The 17,441-nt window shown below is 52.2% G+C and overlaps 1 protein-coding gene across 1 annotated transcript in view; it reads left to right on the top strand.

The window, feature by feature from the left end:
• RASSF5 (Ras association domain family member 5) overlaps nucleotides 1-17,441 on the top strand; it is a 64,674-nt gene that overhangs the window by 7,005 nt on the left and 40,228 nt on the right. Inside the window, exon 2 of the mRNA XM_027612078.2 lies at nucleotides 17,136-17,257. Coding sequence (XP_027467879.1) covers nucleotides 17,136-17,257 — 122 coding nt within the window. The remainder of the gene's footprint in view (nucleotides 1-17,135; nucleotides 17,258-17,441) is intronic.

Raw genomic sequence — 17,441 nt, 5'->3', positions numbered from 1 at the left:
GTCTACTGGATGCTGGCTCTGGGAAAGAATCATCATCGTGTTTGTTATAGATACAAATTGGTGTCCTATGAGCCTGCTAGATGGACAAGGAGAGTTGAGAATGACAGTAACTGTGGGAGCAGAGGTGGCCAGGCCCCATCTGAAGCCTTTTCTTGTGCACTGGCTTGTGAGGTAGGCAGGGGCTGGTGGGATCATGGCCGTCTCACAGGGGAGAAAGCACAGCATTCAGGGAGGCAAAGGACTGCTCTAAGGTGACCCAGATTGGAAGGAGCAAAACCAGCACCAGAACCCAACACAGTATTTTGCCTTAGAAGCTAATGTCATTTGAACATGCAAGTTCATTGAGTCTCCTCCTTTGTCTGCCCGCCCCCCGCGTCTGCCAAAGAATGCTGAAATGTCCATAAAAAGAGGTACAGAAGAAAAAAAGAGGGTGAGCCAAGGGGTGGGTGAGCCATGTGCCAGCTAGACAGTCAGCCAGTGCCTGGATAATTGAGAATTGGCTGCACTTAAGCCCGTTTCCAGTATGTGGTTTCTAAATAGATTTTCAGCATGTGTAAATCATGAGATCTTTAAACAAAAGGTGAAGTTTTTCTACATCCCAAGATAAAAGAAAAAAGAGTCTCTTGTGGCCCTGCCTCACCCCCACTGGTGTTTGGAGTATATAGGGGGTTGGCATGGAAATACAGGTAGGAGGTCTTTTCCTGTTCCATGCCTCCTTGCCGTGACCCGGGGTCAGCGTTGATGACCCAGGGCTAACCAGGAACCACAGCAAAATTAGGTTGAGTGTCAGAAGGGACAGCTAGGGTGAAGAAGGGCCGGTTAGGGGCTTTAATATAAACCGAGGTTTGCCTCACGGACCTCTGGCTCTATCTCAGGCAGTGGTGTGGCCACATGGGGACCAGCAAATCTGGGGAACAACCCCCAACTCTTACCCCATCTTTGACTCTCTGTTTCTCCAGGTCAGTCTTACATTTGGGTATCATTGCTTGCTTTCTTTGCTGACTTGGAGGAAGCTGTTTTTTCCATTCAAGCTGAATGGATGCTGGAGGTTTTGTGGTTTCTGTTGAAACAATTGTGTCCTTTCTGCCAGGGAGGAAAGGATTTAAAAGAAAACAAAACCCTTCAGAGATCCCTTACTATCCAAGGGAACAACAGATCACAGCTGTAACTTGATTTGTGAGAGAAAGGGTTGAACATATGGTACGTAAATGTCTATTCGGGTGACGAATATTTTCAAAAGCAATCTGGAGTTACCTTTATATGAATGGGGTATTTCAAGGTAAGAATATACTGTAGCCCCGGCACTTAAGGTAGGGAAGGTTGTTTCTTCCAATTGTTCTGGGCCTTGGCTGGACTCCCTCCCCAGCAGGCAGGTCGTCTGGTGGGTGCTCAGACGTTGGGGGCTACAAGAGGTCCTTGCATGCATTCCCCATGCCCCTAGATAGTGCTCCCCCTAAACCATCACTACAGTTTTCTATCTATCCAGTTTTCAAAGGGTCAGGAGGGAAGATTCTAGAGCCTCCCAAAGCTCCTCCTCCAGTGTCTGCCAGTTCTCTCCTGCTGGCTTCTCCGGTGGCTTAACCCCTCAAAGAACAGCTCTATGATGAGGAGAAAGGAGAAGTGAGATCAGTAAATCCTCGAGCCCAAAGGGGGACATTCAGGAGGGCTTTTCCCCCATTACCTGTGACTCCTACTAGAAGCCCTCTAGCATGTGTGTTTCCTTCCCTGAGAGCTGGGATGGGAATGCCACCCCGTCCGGGGCTCACCCGGGTGGGAGTTCTAGAACCCCTGGGGATCTCCCAACCCTTGCTTGATGGCTCCAAGTGTCGTTTTAGGACCTGGATTCACTTGTGCCCAGCCTCTTCGGTGCAGAAGTTACTGGATAAACTAGAGGCCATGGGCAGCCCAGTCTCCCTGAGGAAGAACGAGGGAGAAAGAACCAATGTCTGGGCCTGAGGAAGGGTGTGATTTTTAGGGCATTTCTGTCTTCAATGAAGGACTGGCATACGATGCACTTTTATTGTCGAGCTTACGAACAAGTTTTTATTGTTACTGCACCAAGTACAGAGGCCCTCAACAGTGAGGGTGATCTAACAGGGGGACCCTCTACACAGATTTCCTAGGAGGAAGGCAGATGATGGGGGCCCAGTTTGGAGGAACAGAGTGCAGCAGCTTAGGTTTGTTCTACCAACAGTTTCTTCTCTAACTGGGCTCGAGGACATGGCCTCTAGCTAGGATGCCGCTCAGCATTCTCTGTGACCCGGGGACAAACGACAGCACAGGGGAGCAGTTACAGGAGGAATAGCAGGGCTCACGTCTGAGCCCATGGGTGTGGACTTCTGGACCTGACACCAGGGGACCGGAGCACGATGCGTAAATGCATCTTCATTTCTGCACACACCCGAGTCCTCCGCAGTGCAGGATGAGTGTCCCTCCTTCGTCTGCAACTGGCCTCCACTGGCAGTTGGCAGATGAGTTCTGGAATCTCTGGGCAGCCCTGGGAGCCGGCATCCCTCCCCAGCGACTTTCCTGGAAGGCTTTACTGCCAGTCCAGTGCCAGTTGCCCATCTTGGCCTGGGGGACAGGACTTCTAGGAACTTCCTCACTAAGGACTTGGTGGCTTCTGGGAGTCAGTGTTGAGGGGATGCCCTGTGAGCACCGTTGTGGGGCTAGAGAACATTTCTGTCCTATTTATGAGAGACTCTCTTCTTTCCTTCTTTTCTCTTTCTTTCTCCTTTTGCTGCTCACCTCTCTCTGCTCACTGCCTCCTTACGGGCCCAGTTGGCTGAAAGCCGACGCTCATCCCCCGCCCCTGGGCTTAGTGTGGGAGGATGTGAATTAGCCCTGTCCTCCCGCAGGAGCCTATATAGCTGGTAAAGCATTATTAATCTGCCATCCCCAAAGAAATCCATTAACGAGCTCCTGGGTCGGGCACACAGTGTGAGATAACCGGTCACTTCTGCTGTCTGTTGAAACTTTGGAGACATTGATTTTCAGGCTCACAAGCACTACTGAGCAGTGAAGCTTGGGGCAGGCTCTTTCCTGCAGCCTGTTTGGTGGGGGCATTTTTATCTTATCAAGCTAAAAGCCCCAGGAATAGAAAGTTTTCCACTGGGGGAGGTGGAGGGAAAGGACCTCAGCTGGGAAGGAGAAGGCATTGTGCAGACTGCGCTGGTGCCCGGGCCCCACGTCCCAGGTGCCGGTGACTTCCTTTGGGAAGAGGAGCTGGCTGGGCTGATTGGAGCAAAGCCCCAGTCACAGGAGGCCCTGGGGTCCTCCCGGGGCCAGTGAGTCTCCACTCATCACTCCATCCCTGCTGGCTGGCCTAGAGGGAAGCCATTGATCTCCTGCAGCGGGATGACCGAGGGCCAGGATGAGAAGGCGGCTCCTGCCTGCTTCAGAACAGTCATGGCGAGGCTCCAGCGGCTTTTCCGCAGGCTCCCCAAGAGCCGTTCGGGATCAGAGAGGCTCCAGGCCCTGCAGAGGTTCTGCCATGAGGCCCAGCTGGCTCGCGGTAGGTCCAAGTGCTCTAGCTAGGGGCCTTCAGGGGGTTCTTGGGTTCCGAGGCCTTGGCCCAGTGGCCTTCCCTGTAGGGAAGGGAGTGCAGGAGCCTAGGGCAGCCTGGTATTTGCTGCTGAGCTCAGCGGCCCTCCAGGGGCCAAAGCTCAGGTGCTGACACCCTGCCAGCTTTAGGTGGAACAGCAGATCCGAAAGCACATGCGCAGAGGCCCAGGCTGCCTGTGGGTGTGAACAGCTTTTCCTTGATTGAGAATGAGGGCTAAGCAGTCATCCTAATCTGGGCCCCTGAGCTGGGGGGAAGATGGGCACTTGGATGACACCGTTTTCCACTCTCCCATGCTGGAGCTCTGAGGGGTGTGAGACCTTGTCACAGTGTGGAGTCGGCCTCCCAAGGACCCATGGGCAGTGGCATTTCCTAGGCAGGGGTTTCTCGCCTGCATGGTGAGGGGAGGTGCCTGCAGGGCCCCAGCATGCAGGCTTTGCAGGGCTGGGGACTACTAGCCGGGACGCGGGACAGGAACCCAGCCTCAGGCCGCGACTGGACCACGGTTTCTTGCCCTGAGCACTAATTAGCAGGAGAACAGTCCTTGCCGGGGGAAGGATAATGGCATAGTGTGGGGCGAGTGAAAGATAAGAAGGAGAGACAGTAGCATTCACGTTTTCAAAGAGCCTTAGGTCCTCCTCCTCACTTTTTTTCAAAGAAAGGAAGCTGAGGCCAACCAAAGCTGGTGGCAGCACCAGGACCAGGGGGGAATCCCAGGCACCTGCCTTCCAGCGCGTGGCTCTTTCTGCTGTGTCATGCTATCTCAGCATCTTATCTTTCTATAGTGCCCTTCTGCCAAAGAGCTGGAGCACTTATGTTTTATTTGTTTGCTTTTAATATCGTGTATTCCCTCCATGCCCCTGTGCAGGGGGAGTGGAAAGGGGGTTATGTTATTTCACTGATGCGGCGGCTCAGAGAAGTAAGGCCCCTTGCTAGGGGCCAGAGCTGCACAGCCAGGCCTCGAACCCCTTGGCCCGGGTTCTGGTCCCTCATTGACCGTTTGCTGCTTCTCGCTGACGGCTGGGTCTTTGGGGCACAGAAGCTTTCCTGGGGACTCCCCGTCCTACTTGTCTTCGTGCTGTTCTTGTACACGTTCAGGGATTGGTGGGCGTCCAGTGGGTCACAACACTGACCTTTAGAGATGGAAGAAAACTGAACAGTCCTCTCTGGGCTGAGATTTCGGAAGCAGAGTTTAAGAGACAACATGGTCTTGACTCTGGAAAATATGATTTTTCTGATCGAGGCTTTACCTCTTGAGAAGTGGGAATTTTAATTCAACTAGAGCTAATCCCCACTTGGAGACAAATACTCTTAGCCAGCCTGCATAATCTATCCTCATCAGTGGCCTAATACATACTGTGGCCCTCACTGAGAAGACAGCTGGATGCTGAGTTGCTCAATTTAAATGTCTTCATGTTCCTCCTACCCCCTGCGAGAATTATTCAACAGATCATTCCCTTGCTCCTTTGCTATTCAGCCCAAGGAGTTATAGATTTAAGAAAATCAATCAGGCCTGGAGTGGCAGCATTAAGGTCAAGGCAAATGCCGCACTGCCTCTAAGACACGCTCGCTCGTTTAACTTGTGTTAGCCTTTGGACTTAATGGATCAGAAGAAGGGAGACAGGGCGCTCAAAGATGATGGCAGCCGTAGACAGTGGACTGCAGATTTCTAGAAGAGCTCATCTTACTGGCGGGAATCTATCAGCAACCCGTAGTACGGCATTGAAGAACACCGTGGGCTTGGAGCCAAGCTGAGTTGAGTCTGGATCTTGGATTCTTGGCAGTAGGGCCTTCCTGGTACAGATGAACCTCTCTGAGCCTTGGTTTCTCCCGGTGTAAACTGGGCAAAGAATCTCAACATCAAGCCAGTGTCAGATAGGTTACGCGTGACATCGGATGTAAATCAGGTGACGTGGTGCTTGTCCCAGAGCAGGTCCCTCCTTGGCAGTTGCTCTTATTTCCTGCTCCAGGAAGACCTCTAATAACGGCTCCCGGTCGCTCACCTGTGCGAGCCCCTCCGCCGCACGGCTGCGTGCTCATCTTAGTGAAAGAGGTAGGGTTTGGAGGTTGCCTGGGCAGAAGTGGGGGAGGGGCATGGAACTCAAACACCTTCTCTGGAAAAATTCCTATCATTGCGTTTACCACACCGCTAATTAACAAGGAAGGCTAGATGAGCCCACTGGGCATCATTAGAGCTGAGCAAGCGTGTTGCCAAGGAGCAAGTCATATTTCATCTGGAAAGGCGGATCGGGGGTCTGCGGGAAACGGCCTGGGTCTCTCCAGAAATTTCTGGTGGTCCTGGCTCTACAGGGACACAGCTGTCAAGAAGACTTTGTGAGTCTCCTGCAGAGAAGGGCGCAGACGTAATCTATTTACTTTTCTTCTCACTGCAGAATGTCTCCTTTCACCCGGTTGGTTGGGGATCAGCACTTTGTGTGCAAGTGAAATCCAAGCAGGTGTGGAAAAACCAGTTGGAGGCAGCCGCCTGGTTCTCCCATAAAGGACTGAACTTGTTTGCTCCTGGGCTGCAGTGGCCTCCTGGCTCTGTTGGGCATACCTGTGTGCATACACCTGTGTGCGCATTCATATCCGCACATCCGTCTGAACTTCCTCTGCTGCGCTGCAGAGCTTCTTGCAAGCTTATTTAGCTGTTTTTCTCCTTGGGGTCTGTGGGACACTACCAGAAATATACCCGAGGCTAGCGAGAGGCCAGACCACCCTTTGCCCCCTCTCAGAGATGGTGTCTGCTTTAAAAACAATAAAACAGGGGCGCCTGGGTGGCTCAGTCGGTTAAGTGTGGGACTCTTGGTTTTAGTTCAGGTCACGATCTCAGGGTCGTGAGATGGAGCCCCATGTTGGGCGCCACGCATGGAGCCGAGTCCGCTTGACAGTCTCTCCCTCTCTCGCTGCCCCTCTCCCTGCTAGTGCGTGTGCACGCTCTCTCTCTCTCTCTAAAATAAATAAATCTTTGAACAAAATAAAAACAGTTGGCCTGGGTGGCTCAGATGGTTAAGCGTCTGCCTTCAGCTCAGGTCAGGATCCCAGGGTCCTGGGATTGAGTCCTGCATTGGGCTCCCTGCGCAGCGGGAAGCCAGCTTCTCCCTCTCCCTCTGCTGCTCCCCCTGCTTGTGCTCTCTCACTCTGTCAAATAAATAAATAAAATCTTTAAAAATAAATAATAAATAAAAACAGTAAAACAGAAGCAAAACAAACAACAAACCAAAAAAACCCCCTTAAGCTCTTCATTCCATATCTGTCCCTCACTACTAGAGATCATGCCCTTTCTTTATCAGCTACCCAGGCTCCTCCTGGTGTCTTCTCAGGGGCCCGGGGACGGGCGGAGAGGAACCTGAGCCCCCGGGGGTGGGTGACCTCACCTGCTTTGTCTCTCTTACACCCAGAGCAAAGTGACACATGCCTGGGGTGGCAGAGGCCCCTCCTGAGCAGGCCTGAAGCCGAGAGGGTATCTGGAAGCTCCAAACTGGCTTTGGATACCATGGGCTTGTTACTGTTTGTAAAGCTCCCTTAAACCCAACTGCCTACAGTGTTTTAAAATATATATTTTTTCTTTTCTTAAGATGCTCTGGCAATAGAATTTATTTTTTTTCCAGGACATATCTATACTGGAAAAAAATATATGTGTGTATATATATGTATATATATAATGTGTCTTGTGTATATATATATGTATGTATATATGTATTTTTTTTTTCTTTCATCCACTTGTTCCTATTACAGAAAGTCTTTGGATATAACATGCTATCCTTTAGAATAATGGTTCACTTAGAAGGCCCTCAAAAAATACATGTTGAGGGGCGCCTGGGTGGCTCAGATGGTTAAGTGTCTGCCTTCAGCTCAGGTCATGATCCCAGGTCCTGGGATCGAGCCCCGCGTCGGGCTCCTGGCTCAGCAGGGAGCCTGCTTCTCCCTCTCCCTCTGCCTCTCTCCCTACTCATGATCACTCTCTCTCTGTATCTCTGTGTCTCAAATGAATAAACAAAATCTTAAAAAAAAATACATGTTGAATGAATGCATGCACACATGAAAAACTGACTAATAACTAGGTTTATGTGGAAAGACAGGGGCATAACTGTGAAAAGGTTTAATATTCTCTCTGTGGCTTTCTGAGCACATGTGTCCTGATGGGTGCACATGCTCTAATCGCCCCTGTTAAAAAATGGTGCCATATTTTTGCATGTCTATCTGTCTGGCCATACCCTAAATTCAACTTGAACTTCTTTGGATATGGTGTCAGGTGGTCCAGCTGACAAATCTACAGACCCTGCGCACAAAGGATGAGATCCATTTGGCTTTCCCACCCTGGGCCCCCACCTGAAATCATTTACTTTAACATTTCCCCCAAAATGTATTGCCTCTTACTATTGTTGTCCAAGGGTGGGCGGGACTCTCAGAGATGCTCCGTGATATCATGCTGAGGGCCTGCAGACTCGCCTGCTTCTCTTTTCTACATCCACACCTCCTCCCGGCCACCACGGTCACTAAGAAATCGCTGCATGAAGCCACCGTGCGGCAGCGCGACTCATACATACACTAGGGGTGCGGCTCTTTAAGATGCTGCAAGCGTTCCTGGGAAACATAGTGCATGTGGAAATATGATACCAAAAAAATTTCAGTCAACCAAAAGATTAATTAGAGTAAATAAAAAATAGTTTCGCTGTTGTAAAAAGACTGAATCGATTTAAAAGTAGAATGAACTGTAGATGACTGTGGGGATTATGGCTACAATAGGGCATCAATGTTATAAACATCGGAGGTGTAAATGATATAGTAAAAACCAGGGAGTGCGGGCCGAAGAGCCAGAGGGAGCGTTCTGGAGTAGTCCCGGCAGAGAGCCAGTTAATTCCGCTAAGGTTGAAGCATGCGTTGTCAAAAATGGCTCAACCCTATTAAGTGTGTTTATATTTTTAAAACATATATCCGTGTATGCACAGGACAGGGGGCATGCACATATGCTTCAGGGTGCAGCACCCCCAAAGACTGATGTGGCGTGAAACGGACCACGTGGGAAAGGTGCGCAGTGGCCAGGGCCCGCCCCCTGCCTCACCAGGGACGAGGGAGGGCACCGTCTGACGCTTCCCTCACTTCCTGCATCGTCTGTCTGAACTTGTGAACTGTCCTGCCCTCCCTCCCGGCACCTGTCCCCGCTCCCTGCACCTGCCTTTCCCCAAATACCCCCAGCCCACACCCCCAGCCTGGCCTGGCCACAGCGCCTTCCTTTTGTGGGTGCTTTTGGCCTCGGGATGTGGGGTTGTGTTGGAGATAGATGGTTAATGGGCCTGCTAGAGAGGCACACCCACCCACCCCACCCATAGGGGGCAGGATGGTGCCTCTGCAGGTCAGCCTGGGCACCCAGGGTCTTGCACCCAGTGTCTGCCAGGCCGGCAGGGGACGAGTCAGGGGAGAAGACGGGCTCTGGCAGAAACAACTGATACATGAGGCCTAGCAACCAAGGTCCCAGAAAGAATCTTAGAATCTGCTTTAGTCCCTGAGCAACAGGGCAGGACCCTTTGCCCTTCCCTTCAGTACAAAAGTGTCACTCAAAAGTGCACGTCCAACCCCAGCCAGGCCTGCCACACGCCAAACCTCTCCGGTCACTTTGGGAGAGGGGGGAGACCAAGATCTTGGGGTGGCCTTGTGTCCTCAGTTCAGCCGAGGCGTCCCAGCATCACCCCACCTCTGGAGCACTCTCTCTTCAGCAGGCCTGACCTGGGGGAGCCTGCTTCCTGTAAAGCCCGCCCACCCCAGCCCTCTGTCTTACATGGGAACTGAATGTCTGATCCAGGCTGGAGCATGTTCAGGCCCATCTCCTCTTGGCTCTTCCCACAGAGACGGCAGCCTACATGCGCCCAGCTGCCCACCTTCCCTGTCCGCGGGAGGGACCTGCCCACAGCCTCGGACCTGGGATGTGGGTCTGGCTTCCAGGTTGCTCCCCTACCACTACATCGGTCCTTCCTGCTGGCAGGAAGAGAGCATGAGAGGGGGAAGGGTCAGAGGGAGGAGCAGGCTCCCCGTTGAGCCGGGAGCCCGATGTGGGACTCAGTCCTGGGACTCCAGGATCATGACCTGAGCCAAAGTCAGTCTCCCAACCAACTGAGCCACCCAGGCTCCCCCACCTACATTCTCTTTAATTTTGACAACAACTCTGCTGGCTAGGAAGATATGACTATTTCCATTTTGCAGATGAAGACGTTGAGGCTAAATAAATTCTCTATTTTACTGAAGTTAGGTAAATTGTCCAGGCATCTCATGCTCCATTAGAAGCAGAGTTTGGGTTCAAACCCGGATCTGTGGGACTCTGGAGGCCAGATTCTGTCCATTCCCCAGCTTCTGATGAAGGGCTCCATCCCCTGCACCTCTTCTCAAAGACCTCCGCATGCATGGCCAGCAGCGTGCTTCAAGGCACCTCATGGTCTAAGGATTTCTGCTGCTGAGTGGGTGCACTTTGGTACCTCTGTGAGGCAGCTGGTGTTGGGAGCCCAGGGTCCATCCTGTTTGCTTTCCTGCCATGCTCATCTCTCTGCGTGATGATGCCATTGGCTCTGTTGTGGTGTCATGGAGAGCAGAGGTTCAGAGGCTGGGCCTCTTTGAGTGGGGGAGGCTGAGAGCCCACTGCTTGTGGAGCTTGACCGTGGCTGATGAGCTAGCCTCTCTGGTAAAGCCGCCCCGGGATCTCAGCGCAAGAACCACTTGCTATTGCCCAAATAGGTCAGCGTCTCCCAGACGTGGCATCCCAGAGATAAAGGGGCACGTTTGGAGAGTCGGTCCAGAGCAGGCAGACAGGATGGGTGGGGTCCGGAGCTCCCAGGCTGAGTGGCAGGGCCGGGCTGGGACTGGAACTGTGAACGGACACTTCCCAGGATGAGGTAGAGACCTGAGGGAGGGATGCTGTGGCCATGACCCTGCTGGGGCGGAGGGAAAAAGCACTCGCTGCTCAAATCCCTTTGACTCACACTATTTTCTGGTCTTGGATCACCCTACCCCCCCAGCCCTGATGAAGCCCACCCTGGCTCCAAGCAGTGCACGATAGGGGGGCCAGGACCAAATGAAGGGGACGGCTCGAGGAACAGTTTCCCAGAAAACAGGGTTAGTGAGAAGCAGCCAGGTGTGGTGGGTTTTCATATCAGCTGTGCCGCTGACTTGCTGTGAGGCCCTCAGTGGGTCTTTTCACATCTCCAAGTCTTGGTATCCTCATCCGTAAACTTGGAGTAGACTGAAGGATCTGGAAACCTATGTCCACATGAAACCCCGCAGGTGGACGACATTTATAGCAGACTTACAACTTCTGAAACCTGGAAGTAACCAAGATGTCCTTCAGGAGGTGCAAATGGACAGAGAAGCTGTGGTTCATCCACGTGATGGAGTGTTATTCAGCACTCAGTGAGCTGTCAAGCCATGAAAAGACAGGGAGGAACTTTAAATGCATGTTACTAAGTGAAAGAAGCTGATCCAAAAAGAGATAAAGGGGGCACGTTTTGTATTGTATGGTTCCCACTAGATGACATTCTGGAAAAGGCAGAGCTACGGAAGCAGTAAAAAGATCAGTGGTTGCCAGGGGTGAGGGGGCAGGAGGGATGAACAGGTGGAGCACAGAGGATTTTTAGGGCAATAAAACTACTCTGTATGGTAATATAATTGTGGATACATATCGTTACACACTTGTCCAAACTCATCGGATATACACCACCAACACTGAACCCTAAGGTAAACCAGGGCTCTGGATGATGATACACCGGCGTAGGTTCATCAGTTGTGACAAATGTGTCACTCTGGTGGGGGATGCTGATAGTGGGTTTTGGCGAGGAGGTGGCAGGAAGTATACGGAAAGTCTCTGTATACTTGTGCTCAATTTTGCTTCAAACATAAAACTGCTCTAAAAAATAAAATCTATTTTTTAAAAATAGGGAAAGCAACGTGTCCTACAGGCATAGTATTGATTTTGTGAAATCACACATACACACATGTATATAGGTAGTGTGTAAAGGCTCCTGCTGTTATCGCAGTGTGGGTACGTGGGTTTTCTTTGTTCCTTTTTGTGGCATTTTTTTCCCATTAGCAAAGAATATAGGTTCATTGTAAAAACTTAGCAACTATGAAGAAAGGTAAAACACTTGAAATCCCATCCCTCCGAGCAAGCATGTCAGAGCCAGGTAGCTCTCTGAACAATGTGTTTAGACATGTGTATATTTTTATATAATTAGGACCATAGAACAAAACCACTTTTTTTCAATGATATGTTTGTGGACATTTTTCCAAGTTGACCAGTATCAATCTACATCCTCTTATATAATGGCTAAGTTGTATTTATTTTTAAAAATATCATAACTCTAGCTGGCCCCCTGTAGGTGGATATGGGGTATTTCTAGCAGTTTGTTGTCATGAACAACCATGGGATGAACAGTTTAGTGAAGAGATATTTAGATACAAATAAATACACACTCAGGATGAATTACTGTAGGAAATTCATATCATCGATGTAAAAACTTTCTCATTTATCTCCGTCCTCTTTAATACTGGACAGTATCGACTTGGTTAACAATTTTTTTTTTTTCTGAAGCCTGAGCAAGATTTTAGAAGTTCAAATATTGGAGGGATGTGGGGAGGAAGGAGGGAAGGGAGCCATCCAGGGGCGGACAACAGCGCCTCTCTGAGGTAGGGAAGGGTGGCCCCTCACCAGACTGGCTCTGTGTCCACCCGGCGCCTCACTTATGCAGGGAGCTGAGCCCTGGGGCCTCCTGAACCCTAGGGGCTCAGCAGGGGTCTGAGGATGCCTCGGGACCTTTGGCATCAGGACTCAGTGGAGGTCTGGAGGAAGGTCAGAGGGCCCGGACTGGATATGCACAGATAGGCTTCTGGAATGAGGATGCCTGATGCCGTGGCCGCTGGTGAGACCCACCTTGGGTTTTGGCCAGTTGATAAGAATAGTTAATATAGATTGCACTCTTTGTATTAGATCTTGTGTTACTTTTACCTAAGTATCTCATTCCGTTCTCATGGCAGCCCTGCGAGGCAGATACCTTTATCACCCCCACTTCACAGAGAGGAAACTGAGGCACAGGGGACACTAGCCTGGGATCAGATCGGCACTCACACTCTGGCCTCTCCACTTTGGCAAAAAGCAGAGCACCCCTCCTTACTCTGGTCACTTATCCAGTTCATACCAACTCCTTCTGAATGTTTAGTAGTGTCTGGTCCTCTCAAACACTGAGGAGGGCCCAGTGCAAGGCTGGAGACTTGGGGGGCAGTGTCGCTGAGGGTCCATTAACCCGTGAGCCCTTTGCAAGAGGGCCTGAGGTCTGAGGGGAAATCTTGGGGTGACACGGAGAGGGGTGCTCCTGGCCGGGGCAACAGGTAGGCGTGAGGCTGCAGGGTGATGGGGGGTGGGGCTGCAGGTGGGGGGGCAGACGGGTGCAGGGTGTTGGAGGGATCTGGGCGGTCTCTGAGCGGCCACAGCTGGTCCAGCCCAGAGGCTTGTGTGGAGGGACTCCCAGTGCAAGAATGGGGGTCCGTTGAAATGTCCTGAGAAGGGACCCCTGATACTGAGGACTGTCCCCACTGACTTGCTCTGGAAGACCAGGACAACGCTGACTTCTGCTTTTTATGTTAACTTTATGTTAACACTGCATTTTCCAGTGCCCTTTTGTTTTTGTTTTGCTTTTGTTTGTACTGTCTCAGAACAAAATTATTTTAAAACTAAGAGCCACTTGTGTGTTGCTTTGAAATGACTAGCTGGAGGCACGTTGGTGAGACTACAGATCACCCACCAGGAGCTGAGGGGGGCCAGGTGTCTGCCTGGCGGGGTAGGGCTGGGGCTGGGAGTGGAATGTTGACCGAGGGCTCCCTCTGCAGTGCTCTGCTTCAAGAACCCCACTGAATCCTCATGGTAGCCCTGTGAGCTGGCTCGTTCCCCTTTTAGAGTTGAGGAGATTAACGCTCAGGGTCTTGCATGCAACTCTGGGCTGAAAGGGCCTGACGTCTCCTTATCAGACGCGCAGCCTTCCAAACCCAAATAAATCTCTGTTTTAAGCCACTAGTTCATGGTACGTTAAAGCAGTCTGGGTGCTGAGGGTGGGCCCTAGCAGCCCTCCATCCTGGCGCGGGGGTTGCTCCTTGGAGAAGGACCCCTCTTATGGTTTGTCCCCATCATTTCTCCTTACGGTTGGCCTCTCTGTTTCCGTAGGCCCCTCTTCCAGGACCTGGAGGCACATTTATTTTCCCCAGAGCATCCCCTGGGAAGGGGGCCAGGGGTTAGAGCTGCAAGGGAAGGGTGGAAACCGGAAAGGATAACAGTTCTATTTTATAGATGACAACACTAAGGTCAAGAAATGCCAATTCTCCCTAAGATACTCCGATTAGAACCTGGGAGTGTCGCTCCCTGGTCTCTGCTGCCTCTGGCTGGGGAGACCCTAACCCTATCTATCTTGTGGGGTCAGAGCTCCCTGCCCCCGCTTGGCCCCCCGCGATGTGGGAATCTGAGTCACCTGGAATCTGGTCTGTTCTTCAAGCTCCCCAGAGCCTCCCTCACCAAGAAAACTTCCCTGACTGCTGGGGCTGGCAGGGGTCTCTGTCCCCTGAACAGGCAGGCTTCCTGGACCTGTTGGGCAGTCAGGCCCCGCTCTGTGCTGTCTTACTCGTGAGTTATCTTCTCACGCGTGTGTCCTGTCTGCCCAAGTAGCCCGACTTTCGCCAGAGGTTCTGTCTCATTCCTGCTCACCCTCAGGCGTGGGGAGGTCTGTGCGCAAGACATTGGAGTTGTTGCCAAAGATGGTGGTGCTGGCTGTTCAGGGAAGGCTGAGCCATTCCCCGGGGGCGTATGTGGCCCTGTGCCACCCAGGGGCCCTCTCCCTTTCTGTGTCCAGATTGAGCACCAGCTGAAGGCTGTGGAGGACAGTGGCTTGGCAGCACCTCAAGATGAGCTGTCTTGAGGGAAAGACAGCCTGTGGGGGTTACCCACCGGGTCCCAGGGGAATGCCACCTTACCTTTGGAATCTCCTGGAACTCTCCACAAGGAGCATATCAGGCCTGCAGGCTACTGGCTGGGGCCAGTGGGGCTTGCTTCCGTGTTGGAGAAGGGCATGGGGGCTCTGACTTCATTTCTGCTGGCCGAAAAGCCCTGGGCTTAGCATTTCCAAGGGCCTGGAAGTATCAAGATGTGTTCCAGTGGTTTTGCTACAGTCTGTGATTACACGGTCTGGTGGAACAAAGTCATTGGTGCTCAAATATGCTTTTTATAAAATCCCCAAATACTCTTCCTGGAGTCTTCTGTTCCCTAGCTCTGTCTAGCTCAGCGTTGGGACTGTAAAAAAAAAAAAAAAAAATCTTTCTGAGCTTTTGGTGCTGTTTTCAGGGGGCGTGTGTGTGTTTGTGTGTGTCAGAGAGAGCAGAGAGAGGGAGAGACAGACAGAACATGAGAGAACTGGATGCACAGAGGGACATACAGAGCCTGGGTCAGCGGTACCCGGAGTTCAAAGAAGAGACTGGAAGACCGCCTCCTCTCTCGAGATGCTGTCCCATTTGTGAGCTGGCAGTAGCTCTTGCTTGCTGTAGAGTTCGGAGAGCTTCTAGTCCTTCCTTCTCTTCCTTGTCTCCCCTTCTCGGCATCCCTGGGGCATTGTTCATCGCTCAGCGCGCTGCCGAGCCTGCACAGGTGCGGCCCCGGAGCGGAGTCCCGGAACTCTGCGCCCTGTGTGGCCTCTGGCCTCGGGGCTGCCTTACCAAAGGCCTGGCATTTCTGGGCACTGAGAGCAAGGGACGCTTGGCCCGTGTATCCCCCTGTGCCGTTCACCCCACTGGGCGTGAGGCTGTCCTGGTGCCGGGCAGAGAGCTCCTACTGGGGGGTGGGGGCAGAAATGCATGTGGGCACTTGGAGGCATGGGGTGCCTACCTCAGACAATGGCTTCGCCATTCCGTCCCCAGGTGAGGGGAAGGCTTCTATGGAGGAGAGTCAGGAAGGCCTACGCAAGGGTGGGGTCTGAAGGAAGAGAAGATGGTGGCCTTCGGGCAGGAGGCCGGTAAGCCAGAGAGCTTCTAAATGCCATCCTGGAAAGGGGGCTGAGGGCTTCAGACCATTGAGTCAGATGGTTGTGGGGTTCTGGAATCTCTGTGCGTCCCCGCATTTGTGAGAGTGCTCCCCTGCAGACATTAGTGGCAAAGCCTGTGTGAAGAATGTGGCCCAGGTGCTCACCTTTGGGGGTGTAAAGGAAGAGGGCAGCTGGGGAGAGTGGAGGTCTCCCTCCAAAACTCGCCCAAAAGAGTGGGAGAAGAGGAGACCCACTCCTGGCCCAAGATGGAGTGTGCTACAGCAGCTTTCAAAAGAAGAGTCCAAATGGGCTTGGTGTTTGGAGCTTGTTACAAGGAAAAGGGTGTCAGGAGCCTGAGCTCTTATCAGCCAAAAGTGGTCCCCAGGTTATCCAAACAAGTGCGGGCTGTCGTGTCCCTGGCCACAAACCCTGCCCACAGCAGCCCATCCCCACGCACCTGGCTGCACAGTCAGGAAGCCAGTCCTCTTGAGACACTCCGCACCCTGCCCGGTGGGGCTTCTGCCTGAGCTGTGGCACCTCCAGGACAAGGTGACCGCAGCTGGCCCAGCAGCTCTCTGTGGGAACCCTATCTCAAACCGGAACCAATCCGAGCATTTCGCCTGCTCATGGACTTGCACGAATTTCTTTTGCTGCCAACCTTCGCTTCACTCCCATCCTCCACAGCGCGCTCTTCCCTTGCCTGGCTGAGCTTCGCTGCGTCTTGTCCAAGAGGCCCTGCCACTGAGCTGTGTGTCATTGGGAAAACTCACTTACCCCTCTGAACCCCAGTCTCCCCACCTCCAGAGTAGTTCCCGAGGCTCTTTTCAACCCTGGAGATTAAGTCCTGCCTCCATGGAAATGAACATTGTCTATGAAACGTATGCTTTCCCCTGGGGCACCTGACGTGGGATGTTGTCTAGAGGCCCTTTCAGCTGGCTTAGAGAAGCCACGTCCACATTTCTAGCTGGGGGAGGGTCAGAGACAGGAAACAGCCCTTCCTGTGGATGATAATGCCTCTGTCCCTGGAGGCACTTTTAATTTGTTAAGACCTGTTCTCCCCTGGAACCAGAAACTTCCTAGTGCACCAGGCAGGGAAGCTATTACCTGTATTTTACAGGTTGGCAGAATGAGGCCCAGAAAAGTGAAGTCTTTCTCCAGGGATCCGTGACTCCTGGTGATTAATGTAAATTAATAGAAAGAGCACCAGGCTGAAGTCAGATGATCTGACCTTGAGAAAGTCCCTAAGGTCCCTAGACCCCAATTTCCTGTCTGTGAAGTGGCAATAATAATGATTACAAGGTCACACAAAATAATGGAGGTGAAAACAGTTTGCCAGTGTGTAAACGCGCGTTAACTCTCACCATCCCTGGTGGCACCGAGCTGTTCTCCCGCTCTCCACTTCTCTCCTGCACGGTCTTCCTTCCTGGACCTAAACACAGTCTCCCCAGGGTATTTCTCTGGCTGGAAGTGGGCAGGATCCTACCTGACTCCTAATCCCCTGACTCCTAATCCCCACGGCGGTTCTTCCCCTCTAGACTGTAAATTCACCTGCCACCCGGAGTGCCGTCACCTGATCCAGCTGGACTGCAGTCGACAGGAAGGCCCATCCCAGGACAGGCCCTCTCCAGAAAGCACCCTCACTCCGATCTTCAGCCAGGTAGGCAGCAGAGCTCAAGGACCAGGCTGGGAACGGCTTCTGCTGGTATCCTAGGCTCCACTTTCTTTGCCCAGGAGCTTTGGTCAGCAGGAGGAGGTATGAATATTCCACACATGCTGGATGCTGGGGTCCCCTTCTGGCCAGACACACCTCTTTTCAAGGGAATGGGAAAATGGAACGGGAA

This window comes from Zalophus californianus, chromosome 10, assembly GCF_009762305.2.
Source record: "Zalophus californianus isolate mZalCal1 chromosome 10, mZalCal1.pri.v2, whole genome shotgun sequence".
Classification (NCBI taxonomy): Eukaryota; Metazoa; Chordata; class Mammalia; order Carnivora; family Otariidae; genus Zalophus; species Zalophus californianus.
The sequence above is the reverse complement of the archived record's forward strand: the minus strand, read 5'-3'. Positions and strand labels throughout refer to the sequence as shown.